At 38.6% G+C, this 25020-nt stretch overlaps 2 protein-coding genes across 7 annotated transcripts in view; one reads left to right on the top strand and one right to left on the bottom strand.

Moving 5' to 3' along the window:
* DENND4C (DENN domain containing 4C) overlaps positions 1-17518 on the top strand; it is a 69840-nt gene extending 52322 nt beyond the window's left edge. For all 6 annotated transcript variants that reach the window (XM_051801323.1, XM_051801325.1, XM_051801321.1 and 3 more), the window contains 9 exons: positions 1352-1461; positions 3982-4157; positions 5535-5717; positions 7199-7388; positions 8290-8535; positions 9874-9991; positions 10614-10767; positions 11851-11915; positions 12603-17518. In XM_051801323.1, the coding sequence (XP_051657283.1) occupies positions 1352-1461; positions 3982-4157; positions 5535-5717; positions 7199-7388; positions 8290-8535; positions 9874-9991; positions 10614-10767; positions 11851-11915; positions 12603-12739 (1379 nt within the window). In that variant the 3' untranslated portion in view covers positions 12740-17518. The remainder of the gene's footprint in view (positions 1-1351; positions 1462-3981; positions 4158-5534; positions 5718-7198; positions 7389-8289; positions 8536-9873; positions 9992-10613; positions 10768-11850; positions 11916-12602) is intronic.
* Positions 17519-19878: 2360 nt separating this feature from the next.
* On the bottom strand, positions 19879-24880 carry RPS6 (ribosomal protein S6). The gene is made up of 6 exons (XM_051801497.1): positions 24650-24880; positions 23697-23828; positions 22572-22782; positions 22063-22209; positions 20777-20934; positions 19879-20015 (listed from the first exon to the last, which is right to left on the bottom strand). Exons 1-6 carry the CDS (start codon positions 24863-24865, stop codon positions 19920-19922), a joined length of 960 nt encoding a protein of 319 aa, XP_051657457.1. The 5' UTR covers positions 24866-24880; the 3' UTR covers positions 19879-19919.
* Between the last annotated feature and the right edge of the window lie 140 nt (positions 24881-25020).

Here is a 25020-nt window from a genome sequence, read left to right as displayed (position 1 = left end):
TTATGGTTATGGTTATTTAACAAAAAAAATATGGTTCCACTGTGTATGTGATAGGAAGATTCCTAACTAGTTATAGCAAGAAAGACCTGCTCATTCATGTAGTCATAATACCCTGAAAGTTCTTGAAATAATACAGAAAAGACGAGCAGTTCAAGAACTGCAGTAGGTGCATAACTAAGAGACAGATCTTTTGAGGGGGGAAACAAGCAAACAAAACCAAACCAACAAAACCAACTCCATAGCCTTAAGCACACAAAAAATCCAAAGCAAAAATTTTTCATCTTTACCATGGAATAGGAAGTGTTGGATACATACTTGATTTGAAGTTGTAAAGGTAAATAATTGATGACTATATGCCTATTGCTAAATTGTCCTCCCCTCTCCACTGCCAGATGTAAAATTGGATTAAATAAATCTAATAATTTTCAGTTCAGATTTGATTCTTATTTTGAGAAAAAAGACGTGTTACTGAACCAGCTCTGGGGTTGATTTAGGTCTCTTTGCAATACAAAAATGATACAAATATTGTAAAACTATCTGCCATCAGGAGAGGAAGAACTGTCTTGCAGACTGGAGATAAGCTGGCCCTGTCTCACAAAATCTTGAAAGGTATCTTCTAGTTCCAGTTAGTTAGAAGGGTTATAAGCGCTAACTATAAAGAGTGGCAGCCAACAAGCTATGTCAAATTTGTTCACAAACATAAACTTGAGCTGAAAATTCAGAGTAACCTACTTTATAATAAGGGAATGCTGGTAGTATTTTTTTCAATAGAAAAGTTTGGCCTTGTAAAAAGTAATGCTGATAATTTTGCCTCCTAAAGCTGATTTCACTGTTTCCTTCTGGTGAATATATTACACCTCCTTTTCCCCTTCTCCAGACCGAAACTCATAACCCTGAAACCGAGCCTTACCAAAGAAGCACATTTGTTTTACTGCAATGTTAGCCAGGGAAAACTGAAGCACAGTAATTGCTTATTTGGTATCGTGCATTTCACCTGGTACTATCCTTCTCTTTACAATTTACATATGGATGCATTGTTCAAGAAGTCATCACCAACTTTTTAGAGTATATACATTGAGCAGTCTTACTGCTCTTTGCCAGTCTTTATTTTTTGTGTTTTTCTTTTACTAATCTGTGATATATTGTGTTAGAAAAATAACCTTTAAATGTTAATCACAAGCATTATATTTATCTATATTGTAATCATAATGTCAGTGAGTTACACATACCTTTGGACATCTTTTGGTACAATTTTCTTGCCTTGGTTGAGCAGCAGTTATTTTCTTTGGGAATGGGTTAATTACTATCTGCTTGAATACAAAACAAATACAAAACAACTCTTTCTGTGCAGGTGAAGTTTCTTTCCCCAGAAGTATGAAAGTTCTAGATTCTGAGAGATCAGAGCACAGCTCTTCACATAATACTAGTTTATCCAGCATTTTCCAGAACTGTGCAATGGAGGTAAGATTAATACACTCATAGATGAAAGCTAAAATTATTCATTATTACTGTATGCATTAATTATATGTTTAGTTGGATTGTGATTGTTTTTTTCAAAACATCTTTTTCTTGTTTTTACTGCAAAGATGGTTAATACTTTTAGCCTGGGGTATGACATTTTTAAAAAAGAAGAGTGTCTTGAATGCTTTTATGTATCCTTTATATGTAGAGAGAAGACTGTTGAGGGAAGGGTCAAAACTTGTAGTGAAACAGAAATTAGAGATGAAACAGACTTTTTTGTAGGGTTTTTAAATTTTTTTTCTGCATGAAAATTATGTTTTGTTAGTAAATAATTGTGAGTTCGCCACAGCCAGCTGCAAAGCCCTCACACAGGTATTTGCTTACTCCCCCTTCATCAGGATGGGGAAGAAGATTGAAGGGGCAGAAGCAAGAAAAAGCTTGAAGGTTGAGATAAAGACAGTTTAATAAGTGAATTGGGGGGAAAAAAAAAAGGATGGAGACACAACAGAAAAACCCAGCAATGCAGCTATCAGTCAGCACCAGGACACCCCAAGGAACGCCTGTCTTGTAAAAACAAACATATACAGAGTTTTATCTCTGAGTTTGATTTTATACAATATCTTTTGGGTCAGCTGTCCTGGCTGTGTCCTCTCCCATCCTCCTTGATGGGTTGGGTACATAATGAAAAAGAAAAGTCCATGATGGTGTATAAGGCACTGTGCAGCAACAACTAAAACAGTGGTGGAGCTGGTGACCAGTCTAAAACACTGGACTATAAAGAATGCTAACAAGAAAATTAACTCTATCCTGGCCAAACCCAACACGATAATGTTTGCCTCTCTGTTTCAGTTATTGCTTCTAGATGATTTCTGATACGTAGGCAACCGTCACTGTGTTTGCCTTGGACACTTTTCTTTCAGCTGTAGAGTTATTTTGCTAGGTCCTGCGTTGTTTTCGTTTATGTTTGATCCTTGTCAAACTTTTGTACTGCATTATGTAAGGGGCATAGTATAGTAAAACAAAAATGTCATTGGGCAGATATCTAAAATATTAGATGCTGTGTTTCATGGCAGGATTTTGGTTTTGTTTCCCATGCAAGTGAAACAAGTAAGAGGAAGCCGAAAAGTCAAGGTGTACATCCCATTCTTCAATTAGTACAGGATTAATTTTATCATATATTCTCCAGTTCTCTATCTAGTTTAGTGATGAGACTTTTATTAGGCAAAGACCACCTTTATGGTTTTCCATTTGTAGTGAGTTTGCGTGGCAAAGTTTTGGTACTGAGGAGGCTGCAGGGGTGGCTTCTATGAGAAGCTGCCGGAAGCTTCTCCCAAGTCCAACAGAGCCAGTGCCAGCTGGCTCCAAGATGTACCCACCTCTGCCCAAGGCCAGGCTTGTCAGTGACAGTGCTGCTGGGATAGCATATTTGAGAAGGGGGGAAAATGCTGTTGTGGGAGAGGAGTGAAAATACATGACAGAAACAGCTCTGCAGACACCCAGGTCAGTGAAGAAGGAGGGGTAGGAAGTACTCCATGCACGGAAGAAGATATTCTGCTGCAGCCTGCAGTGAAGACCATGGTGAAGCAGGATGTCCCCCTGCAGCCATCCCCCCCATGCTGGAACAGGTGGATGCCCAAAGAAGATTAAGCCTGTGGAGGGGAGCCCGTGCTAGTACAGGCTCCTAGCAGGACCCGTGACCCCATGGGGAGAAGCATGGAGACCGTCTCCTGTGGGAGGGACCCCACACTGGAACAGGGGAAGAGTGTGAGGAGGAAGGAGCATCAGAGAAAACGTATGATGAACTGACCACAATTTTCCATTCTCTCTTTCCATGCACCATTTCAGGGAAGGAGGTAGAGAAGTCAGAAGTGAAAGTCAAACCCAGGAAGAAGGGAGGGGTGGGGGGGAAGGTGTTTTAAAATTTGGGGTTTATTTCTCATTACTCTACTCAGGCTTTTAACTGGCAGTAAATTAAATTAATTTCTCCTAGTTGAGTCTGTTTTGCCTGTGACAGTAATTGGTGAGTGATCTCCTTGTCCCTATCGTGACTCACAAACCTTCTGTCATATTTTGATAGAGTGGCTGTGGTGAGCACCTGATATCCAGCCAGAGTCAACATACCACACAATTATAAAAGTTTCTTTTGTATTTGGTTGCTTTAGTTTGTTTTTGGTTTCTTTTGTTTTTTGGATAAGCAGGCATGCATTTCCTTATACAATTCAAAACAATTCATATATGCTGAAGGCTTCAAAAAAACAAGCAATTGGAAATGCCAAAATAGTAACCTTTCAGGGTAATGTTTTTTCCAGGTCAAAAATAAATTACTAATATTTTTATTTCGAAGGTAAAAGTTATGTGAATGAGACAACTCTGAGGATGATGAGAAAGTATTGGTGAATGCAATTCTCCCCATTGGCATTCTAATACCTGTTAAACTCTGGTGGATAATAAGCCTATAAAAAAACCATTATAGAAGAACCCTGAAACAAGATTGATAATATTCATTCTTTGCTGTTCTAGGTATTGATGTCAAGCTGCTCTCAATGTAGAGCTTGTGGAGCTTTGGTTTATGATGAAGAAATTATGGCTGGATGGACAGCAGATGATTCAAACTTGAACACTACCTGTCCTTTCTGTAAAAGTACCTTTCTACCTTTGCTTAATATTGAATTTAAAGACCTACGTGGCTCTGCAAGGTTAGTGTGTTTTATAGGCACTGTTTCTGCCTTTGCACCTGTACATGGTTATATTTTTTCACAAGAGGATCTTTGATACCTCTCCCAGTCTAGACTATTTGACAACCATGATTGTGCTGAGGGAAATTATAAGTTGCGTAAATTATCGAGATTCATTGTGTGACAGCCAAAACCCAAAGAATTGGTTGCCTTTTTACCAATTTTTCTTTTCATACTTTCCATACTTTTTTTAAGCATAACTGTACAGAAGGCATAGGCCTGTTTTCATTTTGTTTAGATTTTAAAACAAAGCCTATGGATCTCGAACTTTCTAAAAGCGTATGAAGAAGTTTTTAAATCTGTAGGCAAAGAATTTTTCCCAGATTAAATTTACTAACAGCTTTTAGTTACACATACCCTAGTTTATTGTTTCTGCAGTTTAAGCTTCTCTGCTTACTATTTTTACCTCCTTTAGTTGCATTGTGAAAACTGGAACTTGATTTAAATTTCTGGTTCTCACTGTAGTGGGTATGGCTGTGAAAAAGAGCTTCCAATAGTGTTCTCTACTGCAGAAGTTGAATATCTGTAGCAGCTGTAGAATGTGTAGTTAAAACTTAGCAGATAAAGTCACATTCTTGTTATCTTGTGCCTGTAATGGTGTATGATCACGTATTCTGTTGTTGTGGGGTATATGTTGATAGGTCTTGGTCCATGGAGAAAACAACACACACACACACAACACGGTGATGAGACAAAGGGATGTCCCCTGCTCCAGAGAAGCAGCAGCTTTTATTCAGTTCGCTCGCTTCTACTTTCCCACACACACAGAATATAAACATATTCTTGCAAAAACACCCAGGAATGTAACACCTGCAGCCAAACACAGCCATACAGCTTCACCCCTGTACTCCTTAAAACTCAAGGCTATGTCCATGGAAACATCCAATTAGCCTCACTGTTCTCATGGGGGAAAGGCCTAACTCTCTGTAATATTTTAAACTCTTCAAGCCCCATGGATTTCGTGGAGCTGCCACTTCTCCCCACAGTCTGTAATGTCACATTACAATAGCAACCATTTTCAGTGATGGGTCAGCTCTTGATACACTATTTTTGTTCCTGGGAACCCTGTCAAACTAAGATCATTAGTAATGATTTATGTCCAGTGTAGGATTTCTTCTTTTGCAGATCAGATCTCTCTGTGTTCATTTACTCTGCCTATATAAGTTTTATGCGTGAGAGTAGGATGAAATTTGTGTCCTGTTGTCAAGCTTGTCCATGTTTTATGTCCTTGTTTTTGCTACTTTTGAAAAGTAAATGTGGAAGATAGGAACTTTATGACTTTGTGCTTATATCTTAATCTCGATATTTTTCTCTACTCCCATTCATGTTGTAACTTAGCTTTTTCCTGAAGCAAAGTACCTCAGGAGATAGTTTACAGAGTGGTACCCTTCCGTTAACCACGGATCCCCTGGAGCAGAAACTGTTGTCCAGTCCAGCTGTCGCTGACTTGATCAGTTTTTCAGATGACCTGCAGTCCAGCCACACCATAGCTGAAGAAACTAGCTCTGCAGCTGAGCAGAGGTAGGTAAAACAGGATTTTGGGTTCTGTCAGAAATGTATCAGTACTTCCATACTTCTAAAGTGAAGGTCAGCTTATATACCAAATGCGATAAAGTACAATTTTAATTTGATGATCATCTGCTTCCTCCCTTTCTTTTTGCATGTTTTAAGCATGCTTTTATCAGTTTGAAGTACACTTACTCCACTAAATGAGTAGGTCTTAAAGATAGAAATAAAACTTCATGTCCATCTGCTATTGATTAATAGGTAAAACCTCTAATTGTTAAAACACAATTACCTTTTAAAGTCACACCAAAATCAAGCATTATTTCTCCTTTCCTTGTATGTATGTTTTAAAAAGAGGGACACTGCATTATGAGTAAAAATAAGTCAATTGTCTGGAACAGTTTTATTTGAGAGAAAGCTCTCAGAGCACTGAACAATTTTGCTGAGTGTGTTCTATGACAAATAAAAGCTATGTAAAACTGAAACTCCAAAAAACAATACCACTTTTGAAACAGTTTGAGGGGGAGGGGGAAAGCATTAGGGCAAAGGTGTCATGATGAAAGAGGGAAGAACTGAAATAATGCTGCTATGAATTGTGACCTTTCTTCTGGGATTGGTTATGTTTTGCTGTAATAGTTTTTTTTCGAAGTCATTACTCAGTTTGGAATTCTGGAGTATTAGTCCCTGGGAGCTAATGAGGTGATGCCTGTCTCAGATAATTAAGACTTAAATGAATGTAGTATTAATACACTAAAAGTGAAAGATGGTATTGCTTATGTTAATGTCTTATTTTGATGACATATATTTTTAACTAAAGTAAAACTTAAAATGAAGGTCACCAGTAAATTAATGTCTTCCCTCTCTTTGGAGATTATTTGAAAGCAGACACTTTCTGTTTCGATTGTTTTTTCTTTATTTTAGTTGAAGTATTTTTATCCATTTTTTCAGTTATAAGGAGCACAAAATGAAGATTCCCAGATCTGCAAACAGCTTGATTGCATGGGTTAAATCTGACAAGCCCGAGTTTGCTTAAATTATCTTGCTGGATGAGTTTGACACCATTTTTTTCGCAATTATTTTGGAATGCAATTTATGAATTCTTTTCTGTTATATTTTTATTCTGTTTATGATGGAGAAAGTAAACATAAAGGGAAGACGATGTAAAAGTGAGCATAGCCAAAACAAGACAATCTTTGTAGGTTGGCAAAACTATATATTGCTGTTTTTCTAAGCAGGGTAAGGCTGTACCAAGGAATGGCACCTGTACAGAATTGCAGTGCTTTCAGATTTGTGTCTTAGGTTATACCTGGCTGCTTTTCTAGAGGGATATTTATACCGTTTGAGAGGCATTTTGTTTTGTGTTCTTTGTGATTCCGTATCAGTAGAGAAAATTGGTTTGGGATCTTTACTTGGCAGCCTTTCTTTGCTTCCTTCCTGTTGCCATAGAAATGTCAAATAGTTTCATATTAGCATATTTTCGTCTAAAATTCACACAGTGATGTGACAGAAGAACAGACTACAGGTCCCAGAACCATGAAGACATATGCCAGTAATCCACCAAAAAGGGGAGTGTCCTTGACTAGGAGCCACAGTGTTGGAGGTCCACTGCAAAACATTGATCTTTCCCAGAGACCATCTCATGGCATTTCAACAGTTAGTCTTCCAAACAGTTTGCAAGAAACTGCGGTAAGTTTAGAAGCTGCATATTCAGTTAACAGAAAACCATTGAATACAATTAACTTACTAATATTCTACTACTAGCATTCTTGTCCATTTGGGAAATGGGAATGGCCAAGCATATTTTCATGTTCTTACTTCTGAAAAAAATCTTGGTTCACTTAAGCTAAAATTGCTTTTTTGATACTTTGTACAAATGGTTCTGTGTGATTTGAAATGTTCTCTCTAGTGGAATGAAGCCTAGTCTTTGTCTTTCTAAAACTGGACGTTTGTTTTAATAACAAAGCAGCTTCTACAGCAGACTAAACTCAGTAGTATGAACAACCCAATGTTGCAAGAGTGACAGTTCATTCCACTTCTGTGCATTTACTTCCACTGCTACTGTATATTCTGTTAGGCTTACCTGTTGAATGGTTGGGAGAAGGTAAGAGGCAGTACCGAGGCTCTTACATTATTCTTACTTGTGAAACAAAGTGTTTCCCCTCTCTTGGTGCTTTTTATTGTCCAGAAGCTGTCTTAAAATGTGAATTCATGATTCAGTTCTGCAGCTGATATAATTGCTGACATTTTTCTGTAATTTCCAGCCACAGGGTTAGTACTGGCTACCAGTTTAGATAGCTTGAAATTGCACAATCAGGAACAAGTTCTAACAAATTAGCATTTTTTTTCTTGTTTACATAAGAGAGAGAACCTAGATGATTGTTCTTCACAGTTAAAAATATCACAACAGTGAAAACTGCTGCTACTAAAGTTATTGTGTGTTCATTAGTTCCAGAGACGTCTTCCAAATCTGAAAGGAAACTGCAATGGAGGTTACCAGAGCAAGTAATCTTGAAAAGTATTTCTGGGAAAAAAATCTTTGATTTTGTAAAAAATAAAACAAAATTTATGTGTGGTGTTTTGTTTTTAGGATCCTTTAGCAAAAAGACCTAACCCTCTCCCTGTATCTGTACCCTACTTGAGCCCATTGGTATTGCATAAGGAGCTTGAATCACTGTTGGAGAATGAGGGAGAGCAAGTAATTCATACATCCAAATTCATCAATCAACACCCCATCATTTTCTGGAATCTAGTTTGGTATTTCCAACGGTTGGATCTACCTAGCAACTTACCTGGACTGATTCTAACATCTGAGCACTGTAATGATGGAGTGCAGGTAAGTGGCTTCCTCATATTAGAATGGCAAATAGTATAAGTTAAGTTGGAGAGTTTGGTTCAAAACAAGTGGGTAAGTAATTTTTGAATAGCTTGAATCTAGATTCTTGTTTTCTATAACAAGTAGATAGGTTTATTTTCCACAAGGAATCTTGAAGGAAGATGAGTGAAAACTGCCTTCAAATTCTAGTCAAGCTGATCTCTTTCAAAAAGCCGGAGAGTAAGATTCATTAAAGAGAAGGCTAATATGCAGAAAGAAGCAAGATATATCTGTGAAGAACTAACAAATAACAATATATGGCAATACACAATACAGTGGGTTACATACTTGAGTTTATAACCTTTTAAGTTATTGGTCAGTATTTTTTGTTCTCTTCCAATAATAGGTTTTGCTATTCAAACTCCACTGAGTTTCATTACTATATGACTAGAACAAAAGCTGTAGAACAGATATATCTTTTTAGTGTTTTGATTTTCTCATTTTAAGGAGTAGATGTTTTTCTGTAACCTATATAATTTGTGTAGGTTCCACATTCGATATGTATTTGTATATAATGTATGCAAAAAAAGTAGTATTTTCCTATCTGCTTATATACACTTCAGTTTTAAAATTCTTTCCCTCAGTTTTCAAAATAACACTCACCTAGAACCAAGAACAATTTTTCAAGAAATATAGTTGAAGACAATACTAATGAAGTCTAAAGCGTATTGGAAAACCACAGTGCATTAGCAGGGAAAAGCACAAGATGGGACATAATGTCTCATAATTACTATTTAAATAGACACACTAAGTGGTAAATTTTTCTTCTCTGGTAATTCTCCCTCCCCCAGAGGGACTTAATGTTAGAAAATAATTACAGAACTATTGTATTGACTGCCATATATTTTTAATGGAAATAAATAGTTCATATTTTTATACAAATAAAGATTCTTTCTGCTTTTTGGAAAGGCCAGCACATAGATATGCATACCAAATCTTCATCAGGTCAGAAAATATTACAGTATAGTATGGTAAGTAGTACAAATCAAGTAAAGTGTTTGGTGCACAAAAAATATTTCCAGATACATAATCAGAAATATTTTCTTCAGATGTCTGTAGAAGACTAAATGTTCTTCATACATTAAGATAAACTGGAAATGCCAACTAAATGTTGCAGTATTTGTGACTGCTCTGGTTGAGTGCAGTTTACTGTAGAAGATATTATCTCCTTTTTGTTAGATTCAAGATAAATAAATAAATCTTCATTTTCAAAATGAGTAAAAGAGAATGTTTTTTTCAATAATGTAACACTGTACTGATATTTTCAAAACTTGGTTTCCATTTCCTCATGTTTTTTAGCTTCCTTTGACATCTCTTGCTCAAGAGAGCAGGCTAGTATACATCCATCTACTGTGGGACAATATCAACCTCCACCAAGAGGCAGGGGAGCCCCTCTATATATCTTGGAGAAATCTCAGTAAGTTAAACAAATGTTACAGAAATCAGAAGGAGCAGAGGCTATGGAAAGAAACAGTTGTTTCATAGTGTCTGAAACGTATACAGCCCATCAGTTTGAAAGCTTTTTTAGTATGTGGAACATCTGCAATCCCTTAGGTAGTTGACATAGTCTAGATATCACATTAGATGTGAAAATACCTTACTGATCTGTGTGAAAAAGTTTAATCTGTTCATTGTATGTCATTCGCTTAAACAGGGTGTGTGAGAAGTTGCTCTAGATGTGGTGCTTAATAAGCTTCACCTGAATTGAACACTTCACTGCATTATCTGGTTATAGCTATGCAAGCTTGTGAGCTAACAAACCATCACGGGCAACATCTGATGCTGAGTGTTCTTCAGTCTGTTGTATTTCTCTGCCATGTGGGAGTTCTTGCACTTGGATAATTGATGTATCCTGTCATTTTGTATAAAGTAATTTTTGCATGAAGACTATAAGCAGACACAGTCTTTCCATTTTAACAAATGTCTATAGATTGAGTAGAGGTTCTCTATATGTATCTCACTTTTTGAAATACCTTCTGCTTATTAAAGTAAAAAAAAATAGTCACTGCTTTAATAGTCTGTATGCTCACACTTCCTAGATTCTTCTGAAAAGAGACCGTCCACACTGGCAGAAGATCAGCAGGCAACAAACACTTTGTTAGAGAACATCAAACTAAGTATTCAACACAATGATGTTGTTAAGCCAATCAACCTCCTCCTACAGAAAATTAAGCCAGATGTGAAACGACAGAGGTAAAGGGGTAATCTTGTACTATTTTCTCCCCACTAAAAACTAAACAAGATCAAACTATATATATTTCATAATGATAATTTCATAAGGACCTCTGGGGAATATGCAGTTTCATTTGTGTCCACCAAACACCGTGGTTTTGTTTATGCCCATGTTTACAAACAGATGCATTCTGTATCCCTATGCATAGTACATCCAGATCAAATGGATGAATAGGATTCTTAAATCAAGATGGACATTCTACAAATGAGTAAGAAAAAGTGCAGATGTTAACTATGCAGATTTTAGTGTTAATCCAGATGTAGTAAATTGATAAATACAAATGTAGCGTACAGCATCCTGTTGCAGTGTGTAGAATATTCTCCCTATTTATATCTATTGAAATTCTAGCAATCTGCAGTATTGGCTATGAAAAGAAGATGCAGCATGATCCACAAATGGAGACACTTAAATAATCCTTGTATGGTACATTTTGTCACCTGCACTGGAATTCAAGGGCTTTGTACAGAAGAACCTCTAAGTAAATTACCGTGTTTGAAGTCTGTCATGCTAAGTCATCTCTGCTTCTGTGTTTTGTAGTTACTAAAAAGAAGCAGAAACTAATCTACCTAGAGAAACAACTTTACGACTTCCACAGGGGGAAAAATTAATATCTGATTATTCATTTTTATCTAATTGTGAGATAGATCCTGACATCCTGAAACAAAAAAAATCAAAATATGGATGATCTGAAATAAACCCACACCTAGCGCTTCACCCTCAGGCAGGAACAAGTTGTTAAATAATAAATAAGTGGTGATTAATTTCAGATTTCTTGTTTGTTTGAAGTTTTTATGGCATGTTTGGCAGGGGAATTTTTCATAGAAAATGTAACTGCTAGGATTGGCAACAATGTAGCTTTCTGCAATAAGTCAAAGTATTCAGGCGTTAGAAAACCTAAAGCTGGGAGTCATGTAGATGGTTCACTTTTTAAACAGAACAGTTGCAGAAACTACATAATGGAAGATCAGCATCTTCAGTAATGACTTTGTAGACTTAGGACAGTTGATGCTTTCATTAACTTGGCCTTCAAAATATTCCCCTAGGAGTTTTTACAGGGAAATTCTTTTCCTGTCTCTGGTGTCTCTTGGGAGAGAAAACATTGACATTGGTAAGTAAAAAAATACTCTGAAATGCACAGTGCCTGTGTTATGGAGTGTATTGATATTTTACACAAAAACTAGGGTATAAAACTGACTTTTCATCCATGAATTTCTAACTTTCAGTTGTGTTTTAATGAAAAGTACTTGACTGTCAGTCTTCAAGTAAGAGTTGCTTTTACGTAAATGTAATTCAGGTGGGGCCATTAATTTTGACTTCGTTTGAAACCAGTAATCAGTTATTTTAAACAAAGAGTAGAGTATTAGCTTGAAGTTTTAATTCCTCATGTATGAAAGCTTATTTCCAGTCTTGTCCATCTTTCTCTGACCCACATATTAGACCTATGTCATCTGACCACCTGATTGCCCAGGCCCTGCTGATCTGCTCTGCCCTGTCTTCTGTTTGGTACTGTGTAAACACAGTGACTCCCTTATGGGATGTAATAGGGGAAATACAGGGAAACTGAACTGTGATAGAAGCAGTAGGTATCCACTGTGATGTATTGTGATGTCATACGTCTTAGAAAGATGCTTTTCAGGTCCTGTGAGAAGGTGCATTTTGGAAAAAAAAATCAGCAGCTAGTTAGTGAAGATAATTTTGTTACTATATAGAAACGACCAAAAGCACTTTATAGGAACAGTAGTGCGCACTGTACAGTGTTTCTTAAATAACCTCAGCTATGCTTTTTCTATTTCAGAGGTCTTTGATAGTGAATACAGACTTGCACTTAAAAAACTACCAAAGGAAGTTCTTGAAAAGATGCAGAAAATAGATGCTCCACCAAGCAGCAGGGTTGAGTGTTGCAGGAAGTGCTTTGGAGCACCATTTATATAAAAATGAGGAAGACATGCACTAAACTTCAGAATGACAAGAGCAGAGATGAAAAAACCAGAAAAATGGTGATATATACACTTTGAATCCCAAATGGTGGTAATTGAGCAATTTGTCAAAGAAATTTCATTGAGCTGCAGAATATATTCTTGTCTTTCATCTCATGAGACACATTGTAAAGTACATCAGAATGTTTTAAAACAATATTAATAGGGTGATTTTTTTTTCAGTGGTTGATCTTTTTGCCCCTTTATATTCTTTTTATTAACTCAGATTTTTCCCATACAGTATCAAGTTTTTCAAAAAGGTGATAATTAAACAGCAGCCTATGGTCTGTAACTTTCTTAAGAGCCACCAGTGTTTGTGTATTTTAATGAATCACTTTTCCTGCCACAGAATATGTAGATTTTTTTACTGCTTCTTTAAAATGACCTTTACCTAAAGAGGGATCTTTTTGTTAGTGTGAATGTAAATATTTGAAACCTTGAATTGGAAGCTGCAAGGCAGTGCTTTAGTCAGATCACAATACCTAAAATAGCTACCCTTCTCCTGGCAGTTGTCCCAGTTCAGTATTTTAAATTATCTTTGGCTGACCTTTTCATAATGTATGTCTGTAGTTGTGAAAAAACAGAAATTTAGACTTAATTTTCCTTATTCTCTATATGACATAATATAAGATCCTGTAAATATACTGGCCTCTTTCTCCAAAAGAAGGATAGGCTTCTCAGAAATGGATTTCTTTTCTAAAGAAATAAATAAGAAGCTCAAATGGCATTAGGATACATATAAGGATTGCAACAGATACTGTCTGAAAAAAATTATGCTTTTACTGTATGCATGTATGCTTAAAAAGTGTCTTCCTTGAATTCTGTATCACCCTCTCCCCTAGGTTTCATGCTAGCCTGTGGGTTAATTATTTTGCACTGATAGTCCGAATTCAATATTTCAATTAAAATGTATTTATAAGTGTGGTCTTCAAGGTGTATATTAGCAGAAATGAAGGGCTTACGTGTATGGTCTGAAAAGATGGATTCATCTTTTGGGTTGCTTGTGGTAGGTAAGACACTGCCTTACTTCACATATTTAACTGACTACAGTAGACATAGTCTTAGCAAGGAGAGCCTGGATGTTGGTCAGCAGTTTAAATGTTCTGTTACTTGAAGAATATGATGAGGTTTATTCCAGGTTTTTGCTGAAATTTAATGGTTTGGGGTTTATGATGGAATAATTCTTAGAGGGAAAAAAAAGAGAAGATTTGTAGCGTATAAAAGGAGCATAGCTAAAATATTAATTTTATCTGGGTATGAATGTATTTACTTTATACTACTCTGTTAAAAATTTTCATTCTTGAAAATGATGAGGGATGAAGATCTGTCTGGAACAGCTTTTATATGAAAAAGTAAAATCAACTTTTATTTTTTCATGAAATAAAACAAAGGATTTGCACTATTTGTGACAAAATACATTTGCATCATAGACTGATGCCTTCTATTTTATCTATAAGTGCTGATCCTAAGTTTATATGGGGATATTACCTGGACAGATTCTCTCCTGATGAAACTGTTGTGTTTTCTCAACAATTAAAAGTGAGAAAGCATACACTGACCTTTTTTTCTAATTATTCTTTATTCTTTGGGTTTATGCATAGTTGCTTGCTGATATCTGACCTACATCACAATGGAAGAGTAGGCCTTGATTCTTCATCTTTTCCTGTTACATAATTGACTTGCATGGTTCCGTCCTTTTAAAGTAAAAGTCTGTCTAAAGCATTCATCCAAACAACTTAATACTTCTACAAATCAAACGAGCACATTTTCCTGTATAACTCTATACTTTTAATCTTCAGCAGACAGCTACACAAAGACTATTTTTTAGTGTTAAATGGACGAGCCGTGTGATTTTGTGATGCAATGTGCAAGGAATCAAGTTGTTGTTACCCTTAAATTATCCCAGCTCATAAAATTACGAGGAAAATCTGTCTAGTGAGTGCTGTTTTAGATAATTGGTGGCATCCAAATAGTTTTAAAACTTAGTAAATAATATTATATGAACTAAATTCTGTAAACACATCACTTTCATTTCAAAGCAGCTTTCTCATCTGTTGCTGAAAATACAAATTTATCAGGTAGTAGTGTTGTAAAGACAGCAAAGCTGATTGTGTCATAACGTCTAGTGCTAAATATTACTTTTCCCAGGTATATACACTAAAAAATGAAACAAAAAAAACCCCAACAAAACTAAAGCCTGGGGGGAAAAGGACTGAACTTACTTTGATTTGCTACTGCATATTGGCATTTTAGTACACTACAAATTAACTTTTATTCCTGTTGTATGCATGTGGATTTCAGAGTGGTAGAAGTCCTGCATGAAATCTTGAATCTGCATATTGGACTTGATTCTCTAATATAGAATGAAAAAAGTAAGAGCTTACCCCTTTTAATGGGGAGTTTTTAATGTTTATTTTTTAATGACTAACTAATCAGTTGGTTCTTGAATGTAGTCCATAGCTCAAATGAAAAGGGAGGTCTCTGACAGTGATTTATTAAGTTTCATTTCAGAAGATGCTTCTATCAGGGGAAAAAAAAGTAAGAGCTCATAAAAATTTTAAAGAATTTAAGAACTGAGTAGTTTTTTCCTAATTGATTTGTTGCCTTTTAAATGCATAATGGCACTTGCTGGTTTTCCTGACTTTTAGGTCTCCTGCAAATAGGTGGAGACTGCAGGTTTTCCTACACAAACTTTCTGAGATGTAGGCTTCCCTAATTTGAATGCTGAAGGAACTGTGAGTTCCTTCATAAGAAAAGGTCATAGAGTAAAATAGCTCGTCATGGCTCAATATTCATATAGTTGAAAATCTGGCCAAAAATAAGCAGGGAAAAGTTTCAGAAGTTTTTTGTGAGTGTATTGCAAACACTTTTGTTTTTCTGACATTTGGGCACTAAAGGCACACTTCTTTGCAAGTTAGTTGACAGTATGAACTTCTTGGGCTTTGTGGGAATGACTTAGTTACCTACAAATGCTTCTAATTTGTTTGACATCTCACTCTTAGGAATCCAGATTTATCTCAGTCCATAATACGTGACTGATCTGGGCAAAGTGTTGTGAAGGAGGGGTAAGGAAAAGCTTGATTTTTAGTTCTGTTTTCCATTGTTTTCCAGTAGAAATACTGTGTGTGTATTTTGGAATTCTCACTTATAACCTGAAAAAAACGTTTCAAATCACCATTAACTTCAAAACTTCCAATGTGTGCTCAAAGTGAGGATGTAAAACGATCTGATTACATATGTGGATGCAAACAATGAATTTCAGGTCTGCCCCAGAACTTAGGAAGTTTATATTGGAATACCAATTACCAAAGAGAAGCTTCCTTGCATTGTTGTTCTAAGGATGTTGAACGGCAGTCAGTTATGCTGAGAACAGTCTCTCTTGCACCTTTCACCCAGCTATAAAACAGTTACATATGTAGCTTGTGTGCTCATGTGAAAATAGCTGTTTTTTGTAGAATTAAAACAACAAATGAGTGTTTAAAATCAGGATTCCTAAGTTACAAAGTTCTTCTTTATGAATTATATGCTCGTGCATCACCAAAACCTAAAAACATTGAAACCCCCTTAGGTATAGGAGACTGATGTGGCTGCAGTATTGGCACAGTAACTGGTTACAGCCTTAACATGTTACTAGAAGCATCTGTATGTTACTTATAGTCATACCCTGTCTTCACATTTTATATAAATCAATACAGTACAATTATAATGGAAGATATTTTATTTAGTATATGTGTTTCAAACTAATTTAATTTGTTTTGTAAGTAACTTAGTCTTGTTCCTGGCAGAATTTCACATTAGTTTAAGCTCAAGCTACATTGCACTTGTGAATGAGTAATTTTATTCCATTTTAACTGTGAATTAATGGCTTTTTGTATTGCTGCAGCTAGAAGAATATACCTTTCATTGAGTTTACTGCTTTCCTTGAATAACTGCAACATAGGGGATATTTTCAAAATGTATATTAAATTAGATCATAGAAATTATATTTTTAAAACCAATTGTTAAAATGTAAGTAATTCAAGAATCTACTCAGTAGTTTTCTCTTTTTAAAACTCTTAATTAAACAATTATTTCAATGCAGATAACTTCTATTTCATCAAATGGTAAGCACGCCATCTTATTCACATAATTATACATTTTCAACAAAGGTGGGGTTTTTTTCTTTTAACCAATAGAAACCTTTAAAATGCATTCTGTATATCAGCTTTTCATTATGTTTTTAAGAAACAAACACCCTTGTAACTTTTAAGTGTTGAAACTAAATGGTTGGACTCTAGTTCTCTGCTCTCCTGTGCTGTATACTGTAATGCATACGATGAGAGAAACAGATGGCGTTTTTATTTGTTCTTTCAGTCTGCATCAACCAAGGGTGCAAATAAAAGGGATTGTTTGCTGCTTTTTAGAAGCACATCAAACTCCTTTTAGGAGCTTAGACTGTATTGTAGTGAGGATGAAATGATGTAGTGTGAATAAATTATGAATTTATTAAGTGAGCTGGGAAGTTTATTGCTATAAAATTTGCACTGGTTTAGAGACTGTTTTGAACTGTTGAAAAATGGCATCTATTTACTGTGCTTTAATTAACAACTCTTTCTCTATAATATTTTATGTACATTTGACAAAAAAATTGACTTTAAAAGGGCACTGCATATTCTGAATTCTGTGTATTCTAAACTAAGAAACAATTTTTAATGTATTTCCCAAAATAAAATATGTATGTATGCTGTATAAAAAATTTCAGTTGTTCATCTTTTTTTTTTTATTGGAACTTACACGCTTGACAGAATTTAACCTTAAATGCAAATTCAGCCTATAGCTGGACAAAAGCAAAGACTTTTGACTGCCTTCTTAAGTCATTGCTTCACAGTACCTCAGTGACTTCTGAATGGTGGGAAAGCACAGGGGCAGGGGGAGAGGGAAATAAAAGATGGGATTCATTTGTGGAGATTTGGTTCATGAAAGTGGATGGCTTTGTGGCAGCTTAAGCAAGCAGTGGGGATCAGCAGAGGTAACAAGAGTCAAAAAACAGGCTCAGGGAGACAGAATCCATGAAGATCTTGTGTACAGGAAAGCTATGGCCCCTGGCATCCTGCTGCTCTCTGCTGACCAGGAGAATTGTTAGTCAAGGGGTGTAGGAACAGGTTGCTTGTTGAACTTCACAGTTCTGTTTTCTGAGGGACTTCATAATGGGGGCACAGAGTGGTGCTTTTAGTTGATGCATCCTAGCTTGCAACAGTGGACCTCCTGTGTCATACTTGCAGGTTTACATGCAGTTTCCAGGATATTTGTTTTTAAATTGGGCAGGGGTGGTAACAGGAGTGAGGCTGGGATGAAATTTTAAGCAGTAGAATTGCCAGTTACAAGTGCTTCAGGCCTTCACGTTCACTACGAGTATCTTTTAAACTTCCTCATGTATGGCAGTCACTTCATTATTCTGGCAGTAAAAATAAGAATACCAGACCCTAAAGGCTTTTCACTCTGAAGAGACTGGTACACATAGAACAAACTGGTACATGTGGAGAAGACTCATAAATTCATCTTTTCAGGCCTGTTTTTAGAGAGCTGAAGAAGTTAAGTCTTTTCAACTTCAGTAATCTTGTCAGCATCCTGCTGACTTTCTGTGTTTTCTTCTGACTGCTTTTCTCACTGCTGTCCACTCAGTAATGCTGATTGCTAAGAATGTTACACCAATGTTACCCTTCATGTGGCATATTGAGGGAGGAGGCTGAAGGATGGAGGATGCTAACACAGGAACAGAAGCTTGCATTTGAGGAATCCCCAGAGAAGCACAAGCAGAGTTTGGGTTTGAAGCTGTAGAGGAGGGAACTGCCACCTCATGTGCCAGAATCAGGTGGGAAATTTGAGGGAATGTGGTGGTATAAAGGGCAATAGCAGAAGATGCTGGCTTAAGGAAGCTCTGATCCTTCACATGTTCAAAGCTACTGTCAGAGTACTCATTAGTGGTAGTTCTCCCCGCCTCTGTGGTAACAAACTTCTGCTGTCTACAAGAGGAGTAGAGAAGGGTCACTAACTTGTCAAGCTGGAGAACTGATGGGGTCTGCAAGTAACCACAAAGGTCCTGCATCTTTGTAGGAATTAACCTCATGTACCAGTGCAGCCTGGGAGCAGACTGGCTGAAGAGCAGCTGAGCAAGGAAAGGCCTCATGTTCCCGGTGGACACCAACCTGACTTCACAGCAAAGCAAGCCAAGTGTCCTGGGTGAGCTAAACTAAGCACTGCCAGCACATGGATGGTGATCTTCTCCCTCAGTGCTGGTGACACATCTAGGTCCTCTGTCTGAGTCTGGACTGACTGAACATGTATTTTTAAGTTAGAGCCAAGTTCCCATTACCCAATACTGTCTGAATACATTGAGGCTACTGTAAAGTTTTTAATCCTTAAGTGAAATTTCTAAATTTCCTTTTAACTGCTGGCTTACTCATGCTCTGTATCGATTTCAAGAGCAGAATGGTGCAATACCTACAAAATCCTAGACTACCTTGAGTTGGCACAGACATGTAAGGATAAAGACTAATTTCCTGCTCCTTGCAGGACTACATAACACTAAACCATTTGACTAAGCATTGTCCAGACACTTCTTGAACTCTGGCAGGCTTGGGGCTGTGACCATTTCCATGGGGACCCTGTTACAGTCAGTCAGAACTGCACTTCATTCTGCCAAGAATCAGCTGGAGGCTGTAAATTTTACCAGTCTTACACTCAGTACCAAAAGCAAGGGGCACACTTTTCTCATATGTCAACACTATCCTGCAGTTTGGATGAAAAAAACACTAATAAAATACCCACAAACCAACCACTGAAATAAGTACTGAGTTGAGTTCTGCCCACAGCACTGCTGAACCATCATGCAGGATTTTGACACTGTAGGTATATCCTACTTGTAGTAACATCCATGCACATACACAAGTTGATTACGAACCAGAACTTCCCACTAAAGACAGATACAAAGTTCTCAAAGAGAATTTAATCAAGACCAAGATTTGTGATTCCAGTTTGGTTTGTGTGATGCAGTTAGTCTGAACTATTTAAGAGATGGCTGGTAACGACATGCACTAGAAAGTCTCACACTGAAAGTTAACCACAAAAAGGGTTTATTTTTAATATCATGTACATCTTTACTTCTGACTTGATTCAGACTTAGATGTAGAAGCTCTCAATGAAGAAAGCCGGCGTCTCTTTGCAATCTGCTCCTGGCGTTTCTCCTTGGCTTCCTAAAAGCATGAAGAGAGTACAGAGATGTTACACTTAATCAAGCACCTTCAAATATCTACAAACAAACAAACTAGAGAAAATACAGCTTGGAGGAATGGATTCCCTAAGTCAATAAAGCAAAATGGTCTCCCTTCTTCACAGATCAGAAGAATTCTGCAAGTATCCAAACCAGTACAGACCTATGTCTTTAAACAGTATGCATCCAAAATAATAGCTCACAACATATGAGAGGTGTATCTATTCTTATTTCCATTTTGAAGTCATGAAACTTAGTAACTATTGTGCCAAATATTCCAACAGTACTGCTTCAGCAGTACTGCAGTTTTAGGAGCAAGAGAAAAAACTCATCCAAACAAGTACCTCTTTGCCAAGTTATCTTCCATTGAGAACAACTGCTGAATCCTGTTTCTCCACACTATCACTCAAATGCCTGAGCATCTGAGTTAAACTAGGATTCATTGAACTAAAAGTGCTACTGAAGAAGTTATTTTCACAGGCTGTAACTATTTGTTGTTTTCTTCAAAATAAGCTCTCAATTAAACTAATGGGCCTAGTTAAGTTCTATTGCACTAGGACTGGCAGAAATAGACAGAAATATCCAAACCCCCCAACTGACCAGCTATGTTTATACTCATGTTTAGGCACTCTTATTAAAAATGAATTACGTACAGAGCACCTATAAGCATACAGTCAAGTTTACAAAATTCCTTGATTCTGGGTATGAGCTATGTATATAGCTGAATTAAAATGGCAAACGCACCTTCATTCTCTTGGCCAAGAGCTTTGCGTATTCTGCTGCCTCCTCCTTGTTCTTCTGAGTGCGTTGCTTCTTCAGAGCAATGCGTCTGCGCTTATGCTGCAGCACCCGAGGAGTCACCAGCCGCTGGATCTTAGGAGCCTTGGTTCTGGGTTTCTTTCCTAAAAAAGTATAACAAATCAGAAGTGGCAGACTATTTTCCAAAGAGGCCACAGGCCTTATCTAGCAATCTTTAGAGTAACTTCCATTTACTATTATGATAACATTATTTAGTGTACTACATATTATAGCAACTTATATGGAGTTCAACATCTTGACAAATTTTATGGGAAAAATAATCAATTAGTTTAAGATGCAGCATTAACAATACACAGTCCTAATGCTTATGATTTGTTATCAGCAATCAGGTGTTAATTCCTACTTTCTCAGCAGGTCTCTCTGTAGTAACTCCTCCTAGACTTAAAAGTTTTAAGAGTAAGGGTACTCATTATCTATTTTTCAGAACAGTTTTCAGTGTTAAAAAGCTATCTACAATTTTACACAGGTTTGACATGGTTTATCCCCCCAAAACCAGATCTACATAGTCCACAATGGGCAAAAAACCCACACCACCACAGAAATCTATAAAATTTCACTACTCAGTGCTGACTGACTTGAGCAGTCACAAGCAAGAGTCTGATGTCTACCAGGATCACATTCTTAAATGGACAAAATAGTTCCTATGATGCAGTCTTTTCCCCAACAAACTTTCACAGTGCCTCACGTTTTATTGTGTCCTTTCTGCTAAAAATCTGCACCTTTTTCCTTTTCCCTGATCAAAGGCAAGAGAACCCAAACTTAGTCTCTTACACTACAAGAGACAGACAGTAAGCAAAGCAGTGCCCTTCCAATAAAAGCTTATTTCAGAGACTGCCATAAACAATGGGGAAAAATCTTACCATCTAACTGCTTTTTCCCCCCCACAACATAAAAATGTTCCACCTTGTATTTAATCTTGTTCTAATAACAACTACTGTTGGGTTATTCTTAGAATATTAGTCTAGATTCTATCAAACATTTAAAAACAAACTGTGAAAAACTAAAAAAAATTAAACAGAAGGGGAAGAGAGGGGTGAAAGAAATGAGGCAACCAAGAAACTCTTCCACAAATTGCAGTGGACAAAGCTTAAATATAGTGAGTGTAAACTCCTGGACCTGCTATTAACTGTGCTTCATTCACTGCAGCAGGCTGGACACCCTCTTGCCAGTAATTACGAGAAACCAAAGAACTGAAGAATGGCAGTTCTTACCCTCTTTGTTCAGAGGCTTCCTCACAACATACTGGCGAACATCATCCTCCTTAGACAGGTTGAACAGCTTGCGGATCCTGCTCGCCCTCTTGGGACCAAGACGACGGGGCACAGTTGTGTCCGTCAGCCCAGGAATGTCCTTTTCACCTTGGAGAATGCAAGTTTAAACATGCCAATTACCACTACATCTACTGAGCACCAGCTTCAGTAGCAAAACCCTAAATTTAAAATACATAAAAATTCAAGATAATACTATACAATCCTTATGTTCACCTGCCAATAGCACCACCCCAGCTACCCTCAGCTGGTTTAACATGATCAGATTGCTGGCAGCAATAAAAAGTCCTTTAGTGACCAGTTTTAGCATTATAAGAATGCAATGCCCAGAGGCAATCTCAAGACACACATTCACACTCTAAAGCTGGGACTGCATTTGCGCTCCACACAACCTACCAGCCACTAGCAAGCAGGCTACTGCCTACTTCTACTTGTTTCATGCAGCCTCTTACCTTTTTTCACTATGACCAAGTTCAGGACACTTAAGTTGGCATCAACGATGCAGCCACGAACGGATTTGCGCTTTCTCTCTCCGGTCCTTCTGGGGCGGTAGCAGGAATGGCCCTTGCTGAGCAAAAGGCGGACACGTCCATGAGTCAGGACACCCTGCTTCATGGGGAAGCCTTGCTTGTCATTGCCACCACTGATCCGGACAACATATCCCTAGGACAAACAGAAACACACTTCTTAGTTGCCCTTGTCTCTATTACCTCAAAAAGTAGCAGGTATCACAACACAGTGGATGCTCTAAACAATGAAGTACCGTGTCCCTGATTCAGCAGAAGTCACTGTTACTGCCACTGCAAACAACTGCTTTAACCAACACCTCTGCAATGCTCCAGGAATTTTACTTGAAAGATGTAAAAAATACTTCTGCATACCAGAATTTACATTTAGTGATTCCTATCCATTTGTAGTTTTGTTAAAGTTACACCACACAAAATCTTGTCCATAATTATCTAGCTTTTCTTTAATCTAAACCTACCTAAAGCCTGTTATCATCACAAACTGGAAAACTGCATAGAACACAAGACTGTCTGGAGTAGGGAGACAGAGGTAAAAAGTAAAGCTTTTATAGCCTGCCTTGCAAAGGTGGCAGCAGAAAAGATCAACTTCCTTAAATCCAGCTGCACTGTCTGTATTACCACTGAACTATTCCAAGCCCATCCATCAGGTCTAGCATGCTTTTTTCCATGTGTTAGCAACAGTTTAAGCACAACAAAGTCAGTTTCCAGCTTGTTCAGTAAAGAAAGGATCAGCAGTTTTACACTGCAGATTTAATTTGTCCTGAATACCATGACAGCATTCATATGAAGAAAGTACTGCAAAGGGCAACAAGAAACTCCAAAACTCAAGGCTCTAAAGAAGAAAAATGAAAAAATTTTATTTTGATAAATCAAAGTACCAGAACAGGCTAGCCTAATCACTAATTCTGTACATACATAGCAAGAGAAACTTTCAAGATAACTGCCAAATGTACAACATACAACCGCTGTATCATGACAACTGCGTATTGGAAAATTTGGTAATATAAGCTCGTCAAATATAACTCTAACACACCCTTCTGCGTTACTTACCTTCCACTCCTCACCAAGGGAATCAGCCAGGACCTCCGTGGCCATCCGTTTCTCATAGAATGTTCTCAGCTTGCGCTCATCATCCACTTCAATGAGTTTCTGGCAGCCAGTGGCTGGGAAAGAGATGTTGAGCTACCACAGAAAACGGTAAGAAAAAAAGACAGATACGGCTGAAAATTTTGAGGCATCTTAACAAAAGGTCAGTATTTATTTACCTGCTGGTTTGATCTCGACATTTGAAAGCTGTAATTCCCACCTGCTTCCACGAACACTCACCAGCCACAGCCCATCACCACGGCACTCGGGGTGCCGAGCCAGGGAGGACTGTGTTCGGCCACTCTGGGCTGCACAACTCGTTCAGTCGCACAGAAAACTGACTATGGCAGCCGGAGCTCAATCACGGAACTGCGAGCAGAACAAGGTGAGGGCAGCAGAAATCTGTGCCCTCCTCTTCCTGGAAACCCCCTCGTAAGCACAGGCCGTGTTAGCCACTAAAAACATTTCACGAGAGCGGCCCCTGCCATGGGTGATTCTTGGGTGATGGTGACCCCAGCTCCCCTGGTGCTGCTGCGGAGCGCAGCGCTCGGGGGGCGCATCCCGGCACTGCTCCTGAGCGCGGCCAGAGAACAGCGCATACAGCCACTCCTCGCCAGGCCCCACCACCGGCTGCACAGGCCTCTCGCTCGCAAGGCCCTTCCGAGCGAGGAGCGGCCGCTCTGGAGCCCGGCGCTCCGCTGGCCGGTGTCGGGAGAGGCCCGGCCGAGGGAGCGGGGCCCGCGCGGCCGCCATGTCGCCCGCTGGCAATCCATTCCCATCCGTCGCGCCGCGGGGCTCTAGCCCCGCCGCCGGGGACCATCGGCCGGCGGCGGCGGCCCCGTGGGCTGCGGCAGGGCCATCTGCGGCATGGGGGCCCGGGCCCCCCACGGCGTCGTCCCGGCCCGGCGCCGCCTCACCTTCATCCTGCTCAGGCCTCGGCGCCGCGGGAAAGGACCGCACTTCCGCCCGCACTGCCCACATACACCCGCAACTCTCGCGAGAGCGCCACCGCCCGCGCCCCGCGTGACCGGAGCTGCCCTATGGCGAGCGAGGCTGCGCCGCGCGAGGGGCGCGGTCGGGGGCGTCCCCTGGGGGCGTGTCTCGGCCCCGAGCGCCTCCTGTGCTCCCACCATCCTGCCCGGCCGCCCGGGCGGGGGGGGCGCGGCGGGAAGCTGGCATCTGCCCGGGGGGGCAACATCTGAGGGGGAGACTGCTTCTTCTGATACTGCTCGTGCAGTGACGAAGTGCTCCTTAAGGACTGCCAGTGGAGCCGCACGGAGGGACTGGG

The sequence above is a fragment of the Manacus candei genome, unplaced genomic scaffold, assembly GCF_025592945.1.
Source record: "Manacus candei isolate 608988 ecotype Guabito, Panama unplaced genomic scaffold, ASM2559294v1 h1tg000051l, whole genome shotgun sequence".
Classification (NCBI taxonomy): Eukaryota; Metazoa; Chordata; class Aves; order Passeriformes; family Pipridae; genus Manacus; species Manacus candei.
Note: the sequence above shows the minus strand (reverse complement) of the source record. Positions and strands in the feature narration are given on the sequence as shown.

Excerpts from the sequence above, each read along its gene's own strand:
- RPS6 (XM_051801497.1), bottom strand. The coding sequence starts at position 24,865 with ATGGTGGGAGCACAGGAGGCGCTCGGGGCCGAGACACGCCCCCAGGGG. Across the intron at positions 22,210-22,571 it reads CTTGGTCATAGTGAAAAAAG|GTGAAAAGGACATTCCTGGG; the intron begins GTAAGAGGCTGC and ends GCATTCTCCAAG. Across the intron at positions 20,935-22,062 it reads GAAGCCTCTGAACAAAGAGG|GAAAGAAACCCAGAACCAAG; the intron begins GTAAGAACTGCC and ends ATACTTTTTTAG.